Source organism: Nerophis lumbriciformis, linkage group LG05, assembly GCF_033978685.3.
Source record: "Nerophis lumbriciformis linkage group LG05, RoL_Nlum_v2.1, whole genome shotgun sequence".
Lineage (NCBI taxonomy): Eukaryota > Metazoa > Chordata > Actinopteri > Syngnathiformes > Syngnathidae > Nerophis > Nerophis lumbriciformis.
Window position 1 is genome coordinate 9,928,603 of NC_084552.2, and position 19,907 is coordinate 9,948,509.

The following is a 19,907-nucleotide window of genomic DNA, read 5'->3' on the forward strand; positions in this document are numbered from 1 at the left end:
AACAGAATGCTGGACGACAGCAAAGACTTACTGTGGAGCAAAGACGGCGTCCACAAAGTACATCCGAACATGACATGACAATCAACAATGTCCCCACAAAGAAGGATAGCGTCCGCACAACTTAAATAGTATTGATTGCCAAAACAAAGCAGGTGCGGGGAGTAGCGTTCAAGGAAGACATACAACTGCTAAAGGAAAACACCAACAAAACAGGAAAAGCCACTGAAATAGGAGCGCAAGACAAGAACTAAAACACGACATACAGGAAAACATCAAAAATGTGTGACAGGTAGTGACAGTACACCTACTTTCAGACAAGCGCTATATTGATGCATGCTTGGTTATGCTTTAAAGTCATATCCAACAATTGCGAAAACAACTTTTTATTGTCAATATCGGAGTTTCATTTTTCAATAATTTCTGCAGGTGGTGTGCCTCGGGATTTTTTTAATGAATAAAATGTGCCTTGGCTCACAAAAGGTTGAAAAACACTGCTCTATGAGACATTGTGATTTTTGGTATTAGTGTTCCTGAAAAAAGGGAGCCAAAGACACATACTGTACAGCAGATGTTTACAGTATATATCATTTATACACACCCAGACACATTTTTTCTCTCAATGTGGCCCCTGAGTCAAAATATTTGCCCAGCTCTGCTTTATTTAATAATTGAATTAAATGTGTATGAATTTAGAAAGGTACAATCAATGAATCTGTAATAATAATGCTGTAAATGTAAATAATTTAAAGTTAAATTGGTATAAACTTAGGTATGAAGGTAGTTCAAATCTGTAATAATAAAAACTATTAGTTATTATTCGTGTTTCCAAATAATGCAATAAATAATTTGTTATCAGACATTACACTTTTTCAAAATAAAATACATATCTGATTGACTTATAAATTTAAAAAGGGTTATCCATTTAATTATACACTGTAAAAATAATAATAGCTAAAAAAAATAAACAGTCTGCTCTGCCGCCAGAATTTTGCCGTAAAAAACTGTTTTTCCATGTACAGTAATTCACCATGAAATGACAACAACCATATCAATGAAAAAATGGCCTCTCAATTGCCATAATTTTAACGTTAAAAACACAGTGGCCTTGTGGTTAGAGTGTCCGCCCTGAGATCGGTAGGTCGTGAGTTCAAACCCCATATAAAAATGGAGCCATTACCTCCCTGCTTGGCACTCAGCATCAAGGGTTGGAATTGGGGGTTCAATCACCAAAAATGATTCCCGGGCGTGGCCACCGCTGCTGCTCACTGCTCCCCTCACCTCCCACAGGGGTGGAACAAGGGGATGGGTCAAATGCAGAGGGTAATTTCACCACACTTGGTGTGTGTGTGACTATCAGTGGTACTTTAACTTTAACTTTATATACTTTTGCTGTAAAAAAAACAAAAAAACACTGCAAATTCTACAGTAAAATGATGCCTGTCTACAGAGAAGGTAAACAATATCATATCATGATCTAATGCATGTGCAATTGTATAATAATATCATATACATTTATATTCATTTATTACTCACTGTTACAAGCAGCCCTTTGAGGACAGCCATAACTGCCATGTGCCCCCCCCCAGTTTGACACCCCTGGTTTACGCCTAAATAGTGACTTATTCAAGCGAGTGGGAGGAGCCTCGCGCACCCCACATGGGTTATTTTTTTAACTGGAGGCTACTTTCCCATCAGAGTTGTTATCCAGCTTTAAACAACTCTCATGCTTTCCTCCCCATCTTCCCCCTGAGGAACTCCTCCACACACACACACACACACACACACACACACACACACACTGACGGGAAAGTTCCTGCCTTCATCCTCCAGAGGAGTTTGGTTTGGACAGCAGTAATTCTCTCCTCTTGACCACCATGACGATGATGAACTACTCTGTGGGAGCGCCAGCGTGTCCCGAATTGAAAAAGTCCACGTTTTGTTTCAGACACGAGGCTCGTTTCAAGCAACGCATGCTGGAGCTGACCGACACCAACAACACCGCCTACTTGTTTCTTTCTGCTGCCAACCGCTGGCTGGAGGTCCGCACGGTGAGACACTTCCCCATCATTAAAGGCCACCTTCCTAGGTACACCTGTGCTGGCAAATAGATCATAGGAAAGTGCAATTATCATCATTTTCTGGACCAGGGTTGCTTTGGAGTTGCACAAAACCAGCCTCAGTAAGAATGTGGCCATGTAGTAGAGGTGTCCCATCCCTTATTGATATCAGTCTCATATCTGCAACAAAACAAAACAGGTATTGGATTATACCGACCTGCTGTCGAGCAGGGATTCTCAAACTGTGGTACACCAAGTAATCACTTAATTACTGTCAGGTTCAAACACTGATGACATCTATTAATCAGACAAGAAGCAAGGAACCATGCAGAGACAGAGTTCAATTTAGCTCATGAGGAGAACGCATGGAGCTGCACACTTAGTCCATACTTGCCAACCCTCCCGAATTTTCCGGGAGACTCCCGAAATTCAGCGCCTCTCCCGAAAACATCCCGGGACAAATATTCTCCCGAAAATTTCCCGATTTTCAGCCGGAGCTGGAGGCCACGCCCCCTCCAGCTCCATGCGGACCTGAGTGAGGACAGCCTTTTTTCATAATGGGAGGACAACAGGGTGACAAGAACTAAATCATCCAGACAAGAGATAAATTGTATTATTATGTTTATCTTACCTAAAAATAAATATATTTATTAATTAAAAAAAAAAAAAAGAATTACTATATTTTGCTAAAAACATCAAAATTAATTATATTTGTATTTGTATTTTTTCTGACTCCTTATTACATCCAGGCATTAGAATTATACATTAAAATAAACACATTTAAAATAATTAATTTTAAATTATTATAATTCATTTAAAATAACCATATTTAATTATTAAAATAATTGCTTGTTTATCAACAACTTTAGCATTTTATTCATCACATTTTGAAGCTCTCAGAAGCCAAGTTATGTTATATTCCTTAATATTTATTTATGCAAGTTTGAAGTATCAATTATCTAAACACAGTTTTGTTTGCATATTTTCAGGATGTAGATATATATATATATATATATATATATATATATATATATATATATATATATATATATATATATATATATATATATATGTATGCAATACTTGATTCTAGCTGTCAATATACTCCTCCCCTCTTAACCACGCCCCCGACCACGCCCGACCACGCCCCCACCCCCCGAAATCGGAGGTCTCAAGGTTGGCAAGTATGACTTAGTCACAGTCTCGCCCTACGCTCTAAGGCAGTGGTTCTCAACCTTTTTTCAGTGATGTACCCCCTGTGAAATTGTTTTTAATTCAAGTACCCCCTAATCAGAGCAAGGCATTTTTGGTTGAAAAAAAGAGATAAAGAAGTAAAATACAGTACTATGTCATCAGTTTCTCATTTATTAAATTGTATAACAGTGCAAAATATTGCTAATTTGTAGTGGTCTTTTTTGAACTATTTGGAAAAAATGATAGTTTTTTATTTATATTTATAAAGGGTTTTTGAATTGTTACTATTTTTAGAATGTTAAAAAAAAAATCTCACGTACCCCTTTGCATACCTTCAAGTACCCCCAGGGGTACGCGTACCCCCATTTGAGAACCACTGCTCTAAGGTACAGCTCCCGCGTCCCTCTATTTATTCAGGAGTTCCACAGTCAACATCACCGAGGCCGATTCTAAAAGGAGTGGTCACATATATCATGCAAAGCAGGTCCAGTACGCACAATACGTGACGGAATGTGCTGGGGCCTTCTGATTGCCTTGTTTCTGCTTCGTCTGCGCGCTGTCATCTTATCTTCGTTGAGGTCCTGAAGTCCTTGGCTGTTAGCGGGCTAAAACAAAGATAACATCTGCGGCTGAGGCCACCCCTCAGACAAGAAGTTTTGTCCTTGCACAGATAGGAAAAATGCAGCTTAAGCACAATAGCTAATAACTATAGCAACGGACTTTAAGCATACTAAAGTTGTGTGATAATATATATACATGATTATTCTAAGAATTACTTATCAAACACAGTGTTACTGTTCAAATGTTACAGTGGCCAATTTATTACATATACAGTACAGGCCAAAAGTTTGGACACACCTTCTTGTCAGGTTCAAACATTGATGACATCTATTAAACAAGACAAGAAGCAAGGAATTAAATAGAGACAGAATTCAATTTAGCTCAATTGAGGAGAAACGTCTGGGCTGTACTCTTTACAGTCTCCCACCACACTCTGACGAAAGATTGTATGCCTCCTCTTTTATTTGGACTTTCCCTGATTTAGCTGTTTCTAAGGGAAGGAGGGGTCGTAAACAGCCGTCGCCTTTGGGTATAAAACAGTTCAAAGAAAAGGTGTCTGGAGGGGGGTCAGGTCCTGCTTCCTTTCCGCTTTGTAGATCTCGGGTCAAGACAAAATCTTCCTGTGGATTACAATACATCAAAGAAACCGACACCTTCGTGTCACTTCCCATCCTACACAGTGGAGTTTTACAAGCCTTTTGATTGGTAAGATCAAAGATGGCTTCTGTCTGCTCGCCGGGAACTCATTGAAACACAAAGATTTCTGATAACTTAGATACAATTATTCTGACATGTGTTTTCTTTATTTCCATGACTATTTACATTGTAGATTGTCACATCAAAACTATGAATGAACACATGTGGAGTTATGTACGTAACAAAAAAAAGGTGAAATAACTGAAAACATGTTTTATATTCTAGTTTCTCCAAAATAGCCACCCTTTGCTCTGGTTACTGCTTTGCACACTCTTGGCATTCTCTGGATGAGCTTCAAGAGGTAGTCACCTGAAATGGTTTTCACTTCACATGTGTGCTTGAAGCTCATGGAGAGAATGCCAAGAGTGTGCAAAGCAATAATCAGAGCAAAGGGCGGCTATTTTGAAGACACTATAATATAAAACATGTTTCACCTTTTTTTTTTTGTTAAGTACATAACTCCACATGTGTTCATTCATAGTTTTGATGTGACAATCTACAATGTAAATAGTCATGGAAATAAAGAAAACTCATTGAATGAGGAGAAGGTGTGTCCAAACTATTGGCCTGTACTGTGTGCATACAGTATATACATATATATACATATATATATAATATATATAATTCTATACAGTCGTGGTCAAAAGTTTGCATTACACTTATGTGCATTATACATAATGTCATGGCCAATGTTCCCTCTAATTTTTCATGTGTGTGAGCAAAGGCAAAAACTCCCTGAGCATTCAGTGGAGCCCATGTGAGCAACATCAGACGTGCACACTGGCTACACTAGCAGCACACCTGTCCCAAACTTCCCATTAAAACATTCACATGTTGCACAATGAGATGTAAGCATGGGATCATGTGTACATTGCTGCAACTTCCTGTTTGTAAAAAATATATTTTTATTAGTATTTATTTAATATACTAACAGCATTTCATGATTAATATTTATACATTAAGATTCCTAATAAATGAGACTAGAATAAGCACACATTTGATTGGTAAATCATAGTGTAACGACCTGGAATGACACTTTATGTGTGGTGTTGGAGTTGTCCGACTTTTTGTGTGGCTGTAAACGCATCACTGTCTAAGTGCCATATGTGCACGTGTTGGCGCAAGTGAGAAAGAGCGAGCGGCTGCTGTTGATATAACAAAGTTGCTTTTGGTCTGGTTTGTACTGCAGAAAATGACCACTTTTGCTAGTTTAGCTCGTTTTTTTTACTAATGTTTTGGTGATGTGTTTATGGCCGACAATAAAGAGTTTTGCTCAGTAAAGTGATGGATGGAATTCATGTCCTAAAAGCGTCTCGACAGACGTTACAATATTTGAACAATGATGACGAAAACTGTTTACTCTGTCATGTCCGTGTGTCGAAAATTGTTATGCTCTTATTTTTGTATTTGATTTTGTGTGTGGCATAGATTTGCCGTGCGCAGAGGACGCTTAAGCAGTGCGCAATTGCACAGGCGCACACCTCAGAGGGAACGTTGGTCATGGCTGTCTTGAGTTTCCAATAATTTCTACAACTCTTATTTTGGTCACAAAAACCATCCATGAAGTTTGGTTCTTTTATAAATTTATTATGGGTCTACTGAAAATGTGAGCAAATGTGCTGGGTCAAAAGTATACATACAGCAATGTTAATATTTGCTTACATGTCCCTTGGCAAGTTTCACTGCAATAAGGCGCTTTTGGTAGCCATCCACAAGCTTCTGCTTGAATTTTTGACCACTCCTCTTGACAAAATTGGTGCAGTTCAGCTAAATGTGTTGCTTTTATGACATGGACTTGTTACTTCAGCATTGTCCACACCGTTAAGTCAGGACTTTGGGAAGGCCATTCTAAAACTTTCATTCTAGCCTGATTTAGCCATTCCTTTACCACTTTTGAGGTGTGTTTTGTTGGAACACCCAACTGTGCCCAAGACCTAACCTCCGGGCTGATGATGTTAGCTTGTCCTGAAGAATTTGGAGGTAATCCTCCTTTTTCATTGTCCCATTTACTCTCTGTAAAGGAGCAGTTCCATTGGCAGCAAAACAGGCCCAGAGCATAATACTACCTCCACCATGCTTGACGGTAGGGATGGTGTTCCTGGGATTAAAGGCCTCACCTTTTCTCCTCCAAATATATTGCTGGGTATTGTGGCCAAACAGCTCCATTTTTGTTTCATCTGACCACAGAACTTTCCTCCAGAAGGTCTTATCTTTGTCCATGTGATGTCAGATGAAACTAAAAAGGAGCTGTTTGGCAACAATACTCAGCAATATGTTTGGAGGAGAAAAGGTGAGGCCTTTAATCCCAGGAACACCATTCCTACCGTCAAGCATGGTGGTGGTAGTATTATGCTATTGGCCTGTTTTACTGCCAATGGAACTGGTTCTTTAAATGGGACAATGAAAAAGGAGGATGTGGAGGTCTCGGTCCTCCGGGTTACTTGGTCCACCAATGACGGACATGACAGCCTCGTTCATCTTTCTTAACAATGATTTATTTTGCAATAAATGTTCTTTTCAGTCTGTCTCGCTCTCACTCTCGTTAGTGCTCGTTTTTCTGTTCCACCATCAACAACAACTCTCACCTTTCCTTCCCGACTTCTGCCTTTAACAGAGCAACAGGTGATCAGACAAACACTCTCAGTTGGGTCATCTACGCCAGTGTTTTTCAACCTTTTTTGAGGCAAGGCACATTTTTTGCGTCGGAAAAATCCGGAGGCACACCACCAGCAGAAATCATAAACTCTGTTGACAGTAAAAGCTCGTTGTCGCAATTGTTGGATATGACTTTAAACCTCTTGTCTTGCGCTCCTATTTTGGTGGATTTTTCTCTTTTTTTGGTATTTTCCTGTAGCAGTTGCATGTCTTCCTTTGAGCGATATTTCCCGCATCTACTTTGGTTTAGCAATCAAGAATATTTCAGTTGTTTGTATCCTTCTTTGTGGGGACATTGTTGATTGTCGCGTCATGTTCGGATGTACATTGTGGACGCCGTCTTTGCTCCACAGTAAGTCTTTGCTGCCGTCCAGCATTCCGTTTTTGTTTACTTTGTAGCCAGTTCAGTTTTAGTTTCGTTCTGCATAGCCTTCTCTAAGCTTCAATGCCTTTTCTTAAGGGCACTAACCTTTTGTTTATTTTTGGTTTAAGCATAAGGTACCTTTTTACCTGCACACTGCCTCCCGCTGTTTCCGACATTTACAAAGCAATTATCGTATTTTTCGGACTATAAGTCGCAGTTTTTTTCATAGTTTGGCCGGGCTCCAGTGCGACTTATATATGTTTTTTTCCTTCTTTATTATACATTTTTGGCAGGTGCGACTTATACTCCGTTGCGACTTATACTCCGAAAAATACGGTAGCTACCGGCTGCCACCTACTGATATGGAAGAGTATTACACGATTACTCTGCCGAGCTCCAGACGGCACCGACACTCAACAATAACACATAATTTGCAGATTATACTTGCTGGTTTGCAAAAAATGTTTTTAACCCAAATAGGTGAAATTAGATAATCTCCCACGGCACACCAGACTGTATCTCACGGCACACTAGTGAGCCACGGCACAGTGGTTGAAAAACACTGATCTACGCACCTGTCGCTGATCTCAAAGCCGGTCCTGGCACACCCCGCTTCGCTGCAGGTCCGCAGGCCCCCCCCCCCACAGAGGATTACCTCCAAATTCTTCAGGACAAGCTAAAATCATCAGCCCAGAGGTTGGGTCTTAGGTGCAGTAGGGTGTTCCAACAGGACAAGACCCCAAATACACGTCAAAAGTGGTAAAGGAGTGGCTAAATCAGGCTAGAATGAAGGTTTTAGAATGGCCTTCCCAAAGTCCTGACTTTAAAGGTGTGGACAATGCTGAAGAAACAAGTCCATGTCAGAAAAGCAACACATTTAGCTGAACTGCACCAATTTTGTCAAGAGGAGTGGTCAAAAATTCAAGCAGAAGCTTGTGGATGGCTACCAAAAGCGCCTTATTGCAGGTAAACTTGCCAAGGGACATGTAAGCAAATATTAACATTGCTGTATGTATACTTTTGACCCAGCACATTTGCTCACATTTTCAGTAGACCCATAATAAATTCATAAAAGAAGCAAACTTCATGAATGTTTTTTGTCACCAACAAGTATGTGCTCCAATCACTCTATCAAAAAAAAATAAGAGTTGTAGAAATGATTAAAACTCAAGACAGCCATGACATGATGTAAAGTGTATGTAAACTTTTGACCACAACTGTGTGTGTGTATATATATATATATATATATATATATATATATATATATATATATATATATATGTATATGTATGTGTGTGTGTGTGTGTGTGTGTATATATATATATATATATATGTATATATGTATATGTGTATATTTGTATATATATGTATATGTATATATATGTGTATGTATATATATATGTATATGTATGTATGTATGTATGTATACACTGCAAAAACTGAAATCTAAGTAAGATGAAATATGTCAAATAAGGGTGATATTTGCTTATTTTCTGTCTGATAAGATAATTCTTCTCACAAAGCAGATTTTATGTTCGAGTGTTTTACTTGTTTTAAGTGTTTTGGTCCTAAATGATCTCAGTAAGATATTACAGCTTGTTGCTGAGATGTGATGACCTATATTGAGTAAAACATGCTTGAAACTAGAATGTCAAGTGTTGCAAAGCTGTGTCATCAACACTCACAAGTATAAAACTACTTTTTTAAAGTGATCATTTCTTATTTCAAGCATGAAAAAAAAAATCATGACTTTGACACAATTTTGTCTCCCAATTAAAACGGATGGACTTTGCTGTTTTATTTTCAATGAAACAATAGAAAACACGTACTCATAAAGTAGTTAAGTCGGCACAGTACAGTAAACTGACAGTTAATATTTAAACATTTAACATGTGACATTTCTAACAATTTTGAACAGAAATAGTTCATGCACATTTAGATGAATTCTTCAAAATGACAATTAAAATTTTTGGGGCCGGGGGCCGGGCTGTAAATATATATATATATATATATATATATATATATATATATATATATATATATATATATATATATATATTCCTCGCACACTAATTGACTGAAAGAGCACGAACTTTGCGTGATGATGTCATGTTATCGATGGAAAAATGCATTTTTAGACCATATGATTTGCCTAGGACAGGGGTCGGCAACCTTTACCAGTCAAAGAGCCATTTCGACCAGTTTCACAAATTGTAGAAAACAATGGGAGCCGCAAAAAAAATTTGAAATTTTAAATGAAATAACACTGCATACAAAGTTATTTTTTTGCTTTGTGCTATGTATAACCAGGGGTCACAGACACACTGTCCACGCCTTTATTTGGAATTTGAAAGCTGGTGCGGCACGCGGGTTTTAAATGAATGGCGCTTGTCAGAGTCATGCGTGCCGTGATGGTACAGCATATAGCACCCACTACAGTCAGCGTGCCTGATCAGCCACACGTTGTGTGGGGCTTCCGTTTGCTCACGTAGGTGACAGCAAGGCATACTTGGTCAACAACCACACAGGTCACACTGACGGTGGCGGTATTAAAAAAAAACTTTAGCACTCTTACTAATAATGCGCCACACTGTGAACCCACACCAAACAAGAATGACAAACAAATTTCGGGAGAACATCTGCACCGTAACACAACATAAACACAACAGGACAAATACCCAGAATCCCATGCAGCCCTAACTCTTCCGGGATACATTATCCCCCCCCCCCCCCCCCCCCCCCCGCTACCAAACCCCGCCCACCTCAACCGACGCACAGAGAGGGGGGGGGTTTATGTGTGAGGGAGCAGGGTTGGGGTGGGGGCAGGGTTTGGTGGTAGCAGGGGTGTATAATGTAGCCCGGAAGAGTCAAGGCTGCATGGGATTCTGGGTGTTTGTTCTGTTGTGTTCAGGTGCAGATGTTGTCCCAAAATGTGTTTGTCATTCTTGTTTGGTCTTGGTTCAAAGTGTGGCGCATTAATAATAAGAGTGTTAAAGTTGTTTTATATGACCACCGTCAGTGTAACCTGTGTGGCTGTTGACCAAGTATGCCTTGCTGTCACTTACGTGAGCAAGCAGAAGATGTATATTGTATAACAAGTGTTGGGCTTGCACGCTGTTAAGACAGATTGTAGAGGGCGTCAAATGTTGTACCATCATGGCACGCCCTTATTATAGCCGTAAGGATGAAAATCGGTGAATATTAATCCCGGGAGTTTTCTGCGAGAGGCACTGAAATCCGGAAGTCTCACGGGAAAATTGGGGGGTTCAGCAAGTAAGCTGCTGAGCCGCATCAGAGTGATCAAAGAGCCGCATGCGGCTCCGGAGCCGCGGGTTGCCGACCCCTGGCCTAAGAGACCCCGAGAGTAACAAGCGCTTGCCTTTTCCATTAAGAACAATAAATTAGTTTCAAGTTTAAGGTTGCTGGTTTCAAGAAATGTAATGCCGAGCGCATATCATTATGTCAAGATCATGTTTTTCAACATATTGAGCAAAAAGGTCTCTTTTTTTTTTTTTTTTTTTCTACCCAGAAAAGTGCACTTGTTATTAGTGAGAATATACTTATTTTAAGCTATTTTTGGGTTCATTGAGGTTAGCTAATTTGACTTGTTTTGGAAAGTCTTGACAAGCCGAATTTTCTTGTTCGACTGGCAGATAATTTTGCTTAGTTCAAGTAAAATACCCCTCATTTTTGTATTTTTTTTTCTTGTTTTTGAACACTGACTTTTTGCAGTGTATGTACAGTATATATGTATATATTTGAAGATGAGGTAGATCACTTCAACTTCATTTGAAAAGTAGCTCACCTGCTGACAAAGTGTGTAGTAAGGCGTCCATCAAGTGTTATTTCAATGTAGATATCATAGGAAACATACAAGAGCTAAACTGACTGTTACACTAACTCACGTCTGATATGTGCGTGAATGTTTTGTGACTTTACAATTCCTCCGTGAGCAGGACTACCTGGGAGCTGTGATCGTGCTGGCGGCGGCCGGGGCGTCCATCTGGGGTTCCCGATGTGGTCAACCTTCTGGGGGTCTGGTGGGCCTCGCTCTTACCTACGCCCTGACTGTAAGACCCCCCCTCCAAACAGCTGCTTTGACGAACAAGACTTTACAAACTGTGTTTGGTGCAGGTTACTAACTACCTGAACTGGGTGGTGAGGAACCTGGCAGACTTGGAGGTCCAGATGGCGGCTGTGAAGAAGGTCAACAGCTTCCTGGGTACTGAGTCTGAGAACTACGAGGGATCCATGGGTACATTTTTCTTTTATTCTACAAAACCCAAAAGCAGTGAAGTTGTCACGTTGTGTAAATGGTAAATAAAAAGAGAATCCTTTTCAACTTATATTCAATTGAATAGACTGCAAAGACAAGATATTTCATGTTCACACTGAGAAACTTCTTTTTTTTTTTCGCAAATAATCATGAACTTAGAATTTAATGGCAGCAACACATTGCAAAAAAGCATTTTCACCATTGTGTTACATGGCCTTTCCTTTTAACAACACTCAGTAAAGGTTTTGGAACTGAGGAGACACATTTTTGAAGTGGAATTCTTTCCCATTCTTGCTTGATGTACAGCTTAAGTTGTTCAACAGTCTCCCTTCTCATATTTTAGCCTTCATATTTTCAATGTCTGGACTACAGGCAGGCCAGTCTAGTACCCGCACTCTTTTACTATGAAGCCACGCTGTTGTAACACATGGCTTGGCATTGTCTTGCTGAAATAAGCAGGGGTGTCCATGATAACGTTGCTTGGATGGCAACATATGTTGCTCCAAAACCTGTATGTACCTTTCAGCATTAATGGCGCCTTCACAGATGTGTAAGTTACCCATGTCTTGGCCACTAATACACCCCCATACCATCACACATGCTGCCTTTTACACTTTGCGCCTAGAACAATCCGGATGGTTCTTTTCCTCTTTGGTCCGGAGGACACGACGTCCACAGTTTCCAAAAAACAATTTGAAATGTGGACTTGTCAGACCACAGAACCACTTTGCATCAGTTTTTGGGTGTTGTTGATAAATGGCTTTGGCTTTGCATAGTAGAGTTTTAACTTGCACTTACAGATGTAGCGACCAACTGTAGTTACTGACAGTGGTATCTGAAGTGTTCCATGTGGTGATATCCTTTACACACTGATGTCGCTTTTTGATGCAGTACCGCCTGAGGGATCCAAGGTCATGGGCCTTGCCACTTCCAGATTATCCGAACCTTTTGATGATATTATGGTGCGTAGATGGTGAAATCCCTAAATTCCTTGCAATAGCTGCTTGAGAAATGTTGTTCTTAAACAATTTGCTAACGCATATGTCCACAAAGTGGTGACCCTCGCCCCATCCTCGCCCGAGGGATGGAAGGTCCGTGACCTCATCGCTTACGTGCCGTGATTTCTCCAGATTCTCTGAACCTTTTGACGATATCACAGACACACTTTTATTGTGAAGGCAGAAACTGTGTGGTCAGTCTTTAGGGTTTTGACGGGAGGTAGGGTTGAAATAAAAAGTGTTTCTCGCCTTCCTGTCGGTCATTTTTTCTTAATAATGATCTGGCAGCAGCCAGCGTCATCTCACAAGACCCTCGGGTGCCGTGAATGTCAATCAAGTGACCAAAGTCACGTCTTAGTGAACATTTATGATCGCTCATCTATTTTTTTAGTGCCTGGCTGCCGCTGGACTGACACACCCTCCACCATTCACCGGCAGCGTTTCTGGGTGTTGTTGATAAATGGCTTTGGCTTTGCATAGTAGAGTTTTAACTTGCACTTACAAATGTAGCGACCAACTGTAGTTACTGACAGTGGGTTTCTGAAGTGTTTCTGAGCCGATGTGGTGATATCCTTTACACACTGATGTCGCTTTTTGATGCAGTACCGCCTGAGGGATCGAAGGTCTGTAGAATCATGGCTTATGTGCAGTGATTTTTCCAGATTCTCTGAACTTTTTGATGATATTACGGACCTAGATGGTGAAATCCCTAAATTCCTTGCAATAGCTGCTTGAGAAATGTTGTTCTTGGACAATTTGCTCAGGCATTTGTTGACAAAGTGGTGACCCTCGCCCCGTCCTTGTTTGTGAATGACTGAGCATTTCATGGAAGCTGCTTTTATACCCAATCATGGCACCCACCTGTTCCCAATTAGCCTGTTCACCTGTGGGATGTTCCAAATAAGTCTTTGATGAGCATTCCCTCAACTTTGTCACTCTTTTTTGCCACTTGTGCCAGCTTTTTTGAAACTAATTCCAAATGAGCTAATATTTGCCAAAAAAAAAAAAGTTTCCCAGTGTGAACATGAAAAATCTTGTCTTTGCAGTCTATTCGATTGTATTCTCTTTTTATTTACCATTTACACAACGTGACAACTTCACTGCTTTTGGGGTTTTGTACGTCATGTTGAACGATACCTTGGAACGTGGGAAAAACCGAACATTAATTCTTGTCCGCAGACTCCTCTCAAGTCCCGGAGAACTGGCCCCACGATGGCGAGATCAAGATCCAGGACCTGTGCGTGCGCTACGACCCCATGCTGAAGCCCGTGCTCAAACACGTCAACGCCTACGTCCAGCCGGGCCAGAAGGTAATTAGCGCGGCGCCGCCAACAGCCATGTTCACACTGAGGCCGAAAGGCGGTCGGTTCTGTGGAAGTCACAAGCACGTGTGTACGGTGAAATTGACGCACTCGTCTTATTGGAGCCATCTCGCACCCCCTTGTCACCTCCCGCCAGGTGGGAATCTGCGGCCGCACGGGCAGCGGCAAGTCCTCTCTGTCCTTGGCCTTCTTCAACATGGTGGACATTTTTGAAGGTGAGTGAGAGAGAGAGAGAGAGAGAGAGAGAGAGAGAGAGAGAGAGAGAGAGAGAGAGGTCCCCTGATGTTTATGTCTCCTTAAAACAAGACGTTCATGACTTTCCAAGCTTCCCTTTTTTGGGAAAAGTGTTGTGTCAGCACAGCGTTGTTGACACAAGGAGCTGATCTTAGAACAGCTGAAGAAGAAGGAGACGTAAACAGTGGATATCTTTACAACAGCTGGTCCAATACCTATTATTATTATTATTATTATTAACAATAATAACGATCTAAAAAGACTCTATCGTCACGCTTTTCTCTCCTCAACTCAAATGTTTGTCATCTCTTTAAACAAGTTTAATCTCCATTTCATGTCTGAAAGGAGCCAGGAGGCCTGAATCACGGCACTTTTTTTTTTGTCGCTAAAACTCTTTTTTCCAGTGGTGTTAAACAGCCCATAAAAGCAAGAAAAATACAAAAACGAGTGGTATTTTATTTGAACTAAGCAAAATTATCTGCCAATAGAACAAGACAATTCGGCTTGCCAAAACAAGTAAAATGAGCTAACCTCAATGAACCCAAAAATACTTTAAAATAAGTATATTCTCACTAATAACAACTGTACTACTATATGAGTACCTATTTTCTATTGTTTCATTGAAAATAAAACAGCAAAGTCCATTTGGCTGTCATCTGTTTTAATTATGAGACAATTGTGTCAAAGTCATGATTTTTGTTTTTTCATGCTTGAAATAAGAAATGATGACTTTAAAGAAGTAGTTTTATACTCGTGAGTGTTGATGACACAGCTTTGCAACAGTTGATATTCTAGTTTCAAGCATGTTTTACTCACTATAGGTCATCACATCTCAGCAACAAGCTGTAATATCTTACTGAGATCATTTAGGACCAAAGCACTTAAAACAAGTAAAACACTCTAACATAAAATCTGCTTGGTGAGAAGAATGATCTTATCAGACAGAAAATAAGCAAATATCACCCTTATTTGACATATTTCATCTTACTTAGAATTCACTTTTTGCAGTGTATTATTATTATTATTAACAATAATAACGATCTAAAAAGACTCTATCGTCACGCTTTTCTCTCCTCAACTCAAATGTTTGTCATCTCTTTAAACAAGTTTAATCTCCATTTCATGTCTGAAAGGAGCCAGGAGGCCTGAACCACAACACTTTTTTTTTTTGTCGCTAAAACTCTGTTTTCAGTGGTGTTAAACAGCCCATAAAATCAAGAAAAATATAAAAATGAGGGGTATTTTATTTGAACTAAGCAGAATTATCTGCCAATAGAACAAGAAAATTCGACTTGCCAAGACTTTCCAAAACAAGTAAAATTAGCTAACCTCAATGAACCCAAAAATACCTTAAAATAAGTATATTCTCACTAATAACAAGTGTACTACTATATGAGTAGGTATTTAGGGCCCGCAAGGCCCATTGTAAAAGGAATCCCAACGGGAGTCCTTTTACAATGGGACAGAGGACCCTATTGAATTTGTAAGGTTTTGTTATTAGGGCCCGCATGGCCCATTGCGTTGGGATTCCTTTTGCAATGGGACATAAGGACCTATTAAATTTGTAAGGTTTTATTATTATTAGGGCCTGCATGGCCCATTGTATAAGGACTCCCAAAGAGTCCTTATACAATGGGACATAAGGACCTATTGAATTTGTAAGGTTTTATTAGGGCCCGCATGGCCCATTGTATAAGGACTCCCAAAGGGAGTCCTTATGCAATGGGACATAAGGACCTATTGAATTTCTAAGGTTTTATTATTATTATTATTAGGGCCCGCATGGCCCATTGTATAAGGACTCCCAAAGGGAGTCCTTATGCAATGGGACATAAGGACCTATTGAATTTCTAAGGTTTTATTATTATTATTATTATTATTATACCGGCCGCCTCTTTGAGCACTAATTTGACCCACTTAATGCTTCATAACTCACCATATTTGACCCACACATCAGGACCTGCGAAAATTGTCTTTTAATAAAAAAACCGAACCCCAAAACTCAAAATTGCGCTCTAGCGCCCCCTAGGAAAAAAAAAACTAGACTGCCTGTAACTCCCACTAGGAAGGTCGGAAAGACATGAAACAAAATTCTCTATGTAGGTCTGACTGATTGTACATCCTTGGGCAGAAATCAACAGGAAGTTGGCAATTCCCCCTTCAAGACAAAAAAGTACTAAAAACAGTCACTTTTGCCTCTTTGAGCTGTAATTTGACCCCCTTAACATGCTTCAAAACTCACCGAACTGAACACACACATCAGGACTGGCAAAAATTGCGATCTAATAAAAAAAACTTAACCCCAAATCTCAAAATTGCGCTCTCGCAATTTTGGAATAAAACGCAGAAAAAACTGCTCCTCGGAAGAAAAAAATTACAAAACTGCCTGTAACTCCCACTGGGAAGGTCGGAGAGACATGAAACAAAAACCTCTATGCAGGTCTCAGTTAGACCTACATTTCATAGATTGACATCCTTCAGCAAAAATCTACAGGAAGTTTGCAATTCCCCCTTCAAAACAAATTTTTTGTAAAAACCGGTCACCTGTCTTCAAACATTATCTCCTCTGAGCACGTTTGTTGTTTCGGCTTCAAAGGACTACCAGTGGACAAAAGTATTGGGACGCTTACACTGGACAAAAGTATTGGGACACTTAGGACTACAACTGGACAAAAGTATTGGGACACTTAGGACTAAAACTGGACAAAAGTTTTGGGACACTGAGGACTAAAACTGGACAAAAGTATTGGGACACTTAGGACTAAAACCTGACGAAAGTATTGGGACACTGAGGACTAAAACTTGACATAAGTATTGGGAAACTTCGGACTACCACGGGACAAAAGTATTGGGACACCTACACTGGACAAAAGTATTGGGACACTTAGGATTAAAACTTGACGAAAGTATTGGGACACTGAGGACTAAAACTTGACATAAGTATTGGGAAACTTCGGACTACCACGGGACAAAAGTATTGGGACACCTACACTGGACAAAAGTATTGGGACACTTAGGACTAAAACTGGACAAAAGTATTGGGACACTTTGGACTACCACTAGACAAAAGTATTGGGACACTTAGGACTTAAACTGGACAAAAGTATTGGGACACTTAGGACTACCACTGGACAAAAGTATTGGGACACCTACACTGGACAAAAGTATTGGGACACTTAGGACTAGCAGCTGCCAAATATGCGGGCCCGACCAACGCTGCTTGCAGCTTTAATTTCTATTGTTTCATTGAAAATAAAACAGCAAAGTCCATTTGGCCGTCATCTGTTTTAATTATGAGACACGATTGTGTCAAAGTCATGATTTTTTTTTTCATGCTTGAAATAAGAAATGATTACTTTAAAAAAGTAGTTTTATACTTGTGAGTGTTGATGACACAGCTTTGCAACACTTGATATTCTAGTTTCAAGCATGTTTTACTCAATATAGGTCATCAAATCTCAGCAACAAGCTGTAATATCTTACTGAGATCATTTAGGACCAAAACACTTAAAACAAGTAAAACACTCAAACATAAAATCTGCTTAGTGAGAAGAATGATCTTATCAGACAGAAAATAAGCAAATATCACCCTTTTTTGACATATTTCATCTTACTTAGATTTCAGTTTTTGCAGTGTATTATTATTAATATTATTAACAATAATAATGATCTAAAAAGACTCTAACGTCACGCTTTTCTCTCCTCAACTCAAATGTTTGTCGTCTCTTTAAACAAGTTTAATCTCCATTTCGTGTCTGAAAGGAGCCAGGAGGCCTGAACCACAGCCCCTTTTTTTTGTCTTCGCTAAAACTCTGTTTTTCAGTAACGTTAAACAGCCCATAAAAGCAAGGCTTGGATAAAAAGTTAAAGTTAAAGTTAAAGTACCAATGATTGTCACACACACACTAGGTGTGGCGAAATTATTCTCTGCATTTGACCCATCACCCTTGATCACCCCCTGGGAGGTGAGGGGAGCAGTGGGCAGCAGCGGTGGCCGCGCCCGGGAATCATTTTTGGTGATTTAACCCCCAATTCCAACCCTTGATACTGAGTGCCAAGCAGGGAGGTAATGGGTCCCATTTTTATAGTCTTTGGTATGACTCGGCCGGGGTTTGAACCCACAACCTACCGATCTCAGGGCAGACACTCTAACCACTAGGCCACTGAGTAGGTCATAAGTTTGGTGTGGAAGAACCCTTAAATGAGCTGCTCATCAGTCAGTGTTTTTATGAATGTGTGTTACTTGTAGCATCTACGCTTTACTTATAAGTAGAGATGTCCGATAATATCGGACTGCTGATATTATCGGACGATAAATGCTATCGGTATCGGTTTCAAAAAGTAAAATTAATGACTTTTTAAAACGCTGCTGTGTACACGGACATAGGGAGAAGTACAGAGTGCCAATAAACCTTGAAGGCACTGCCTTTGCGTGCCGGCCCAATCACATAATATCTACGGCTTTTCACACAAACAAGTGAATGCAAAGCATACTTGGTCGACAGCCATACAGGTCACACTGAGGGTGGCCATATAAACAACTTTAACACTGTTACAAATATGCGCCACACTGTGAACCCACACCAAACAAGAATGACAAACACATTTCGGGAGAACATCCGCACCGTAACACAACATAAACACAACAGAACAAATACCCAGAACCCCTTGCAGCACTAACTCTTCCGGGACACGACAATATACACCCCCCGCTACCCCCTACACCACCCCACACCTCAACCTCCTCATGCTCTCTCAGGGAGAGCATGTCCCAAATTCCAAGCTGCTGTTTTGAGGCATGAAAAAAAAAATGCACTTTGTGACTTCAATAATAAATATAGCAGTGCCATGTTGGCATTTTTTTACATAACTTGAGTTGATTTATTTTGGAAAACCTTGTTAGATTGTTTAATGCATCCAGCGGGGCATCACAACAAAATTAGGCATAATAATGTGTTCATTCCACCACTGTGTATATCGGAATCGGTAATTAAGAGTTGGACAATATCAGAATATCGGATATCGGCAGAAAAGCCATTATCGGACATCTCTACTTATAAGTCATTTGGCTTTTAAAGGCGTAGCCAATTGCCGCTTGCGTCTAAAGAATGATACATTTTCCTAGCATGAGTACAGAAACCAGGTAACAATTCACGTCAACAATACCTTGAGTGCATGTGACGCCACGTTTGATAGCACGGCTCAAGCAGACAGGTGTGCTTGTAGCAGACTGCCCGCAGGTGATGTTGCAGTTTTCCATGCAAACAAAACAAGCATGCCTAATAGAAAGTGCTTAAAGGGGAACATTATCACAATTTCAGAATTGTTAAAACCATTAAAAATCAGTTCCCAGTGGCTTATTATATTTTTCGAATTTTTTTTCAAAATTTTACCCATCACGCAATATCCCTAAAAAAAGCTTCAAAGTGCCTGATTTTAACCACCCGTCCATTTTCCTGTGACGTCACATAGTGATGCCAACACAAACAAACATGGCGGAAAGAACAGCAAGCTATAGCGACATTAGCTCGGATTCAGACTCGGATTTCA

General features: G+C 40.0%; 1 protein-coding gene across 11 annotated transcripts in view; it reads left to right on the forward strand.

The window, feature by feature from the left end:
* The window catches only part of abcc9 (ATP-binding cassette, sub-family C (CFTR/MRP), member 9), a 115,304-nt gene that overhangs the window by 81,802 nt on the left and 13,595 nt on the right, over positions 1 to 19,907 (forward strand). For all 11 annotated transcript variants that reach the window (XR_009815322.2, XR_009815323.2, XM_061961300.1 and 8 more), the window contains 5 exons: positions 1,946 to 2,048; positions 11,484 to 11,597; positions 11,662 to 11,782; positions 13,981 to 14,111; positions 14,260 to 14,338. Coding sequence is in view for 9 of the 11 variants with exons in the window: in XM_061961300.1 (XP_061817284.1) it covers positions 1,946 to 2,048; positions 11,484 to 11,597; positions 11,662 to 11,782; positions 13,981 to 14,111; positions 14,260 to 14,338 (548 nt within the window). In the remaining 2 variants the exon portion in view is untranslated. The remainder of the gene's footprint in view (positions 1 to 1,945; positions 2,049 to 11,483; positions 11,598 to 11,661; positions 11,783 to 13,980; positions 14,112 to 14,259; positions 14,339 to 19,907) is intronic.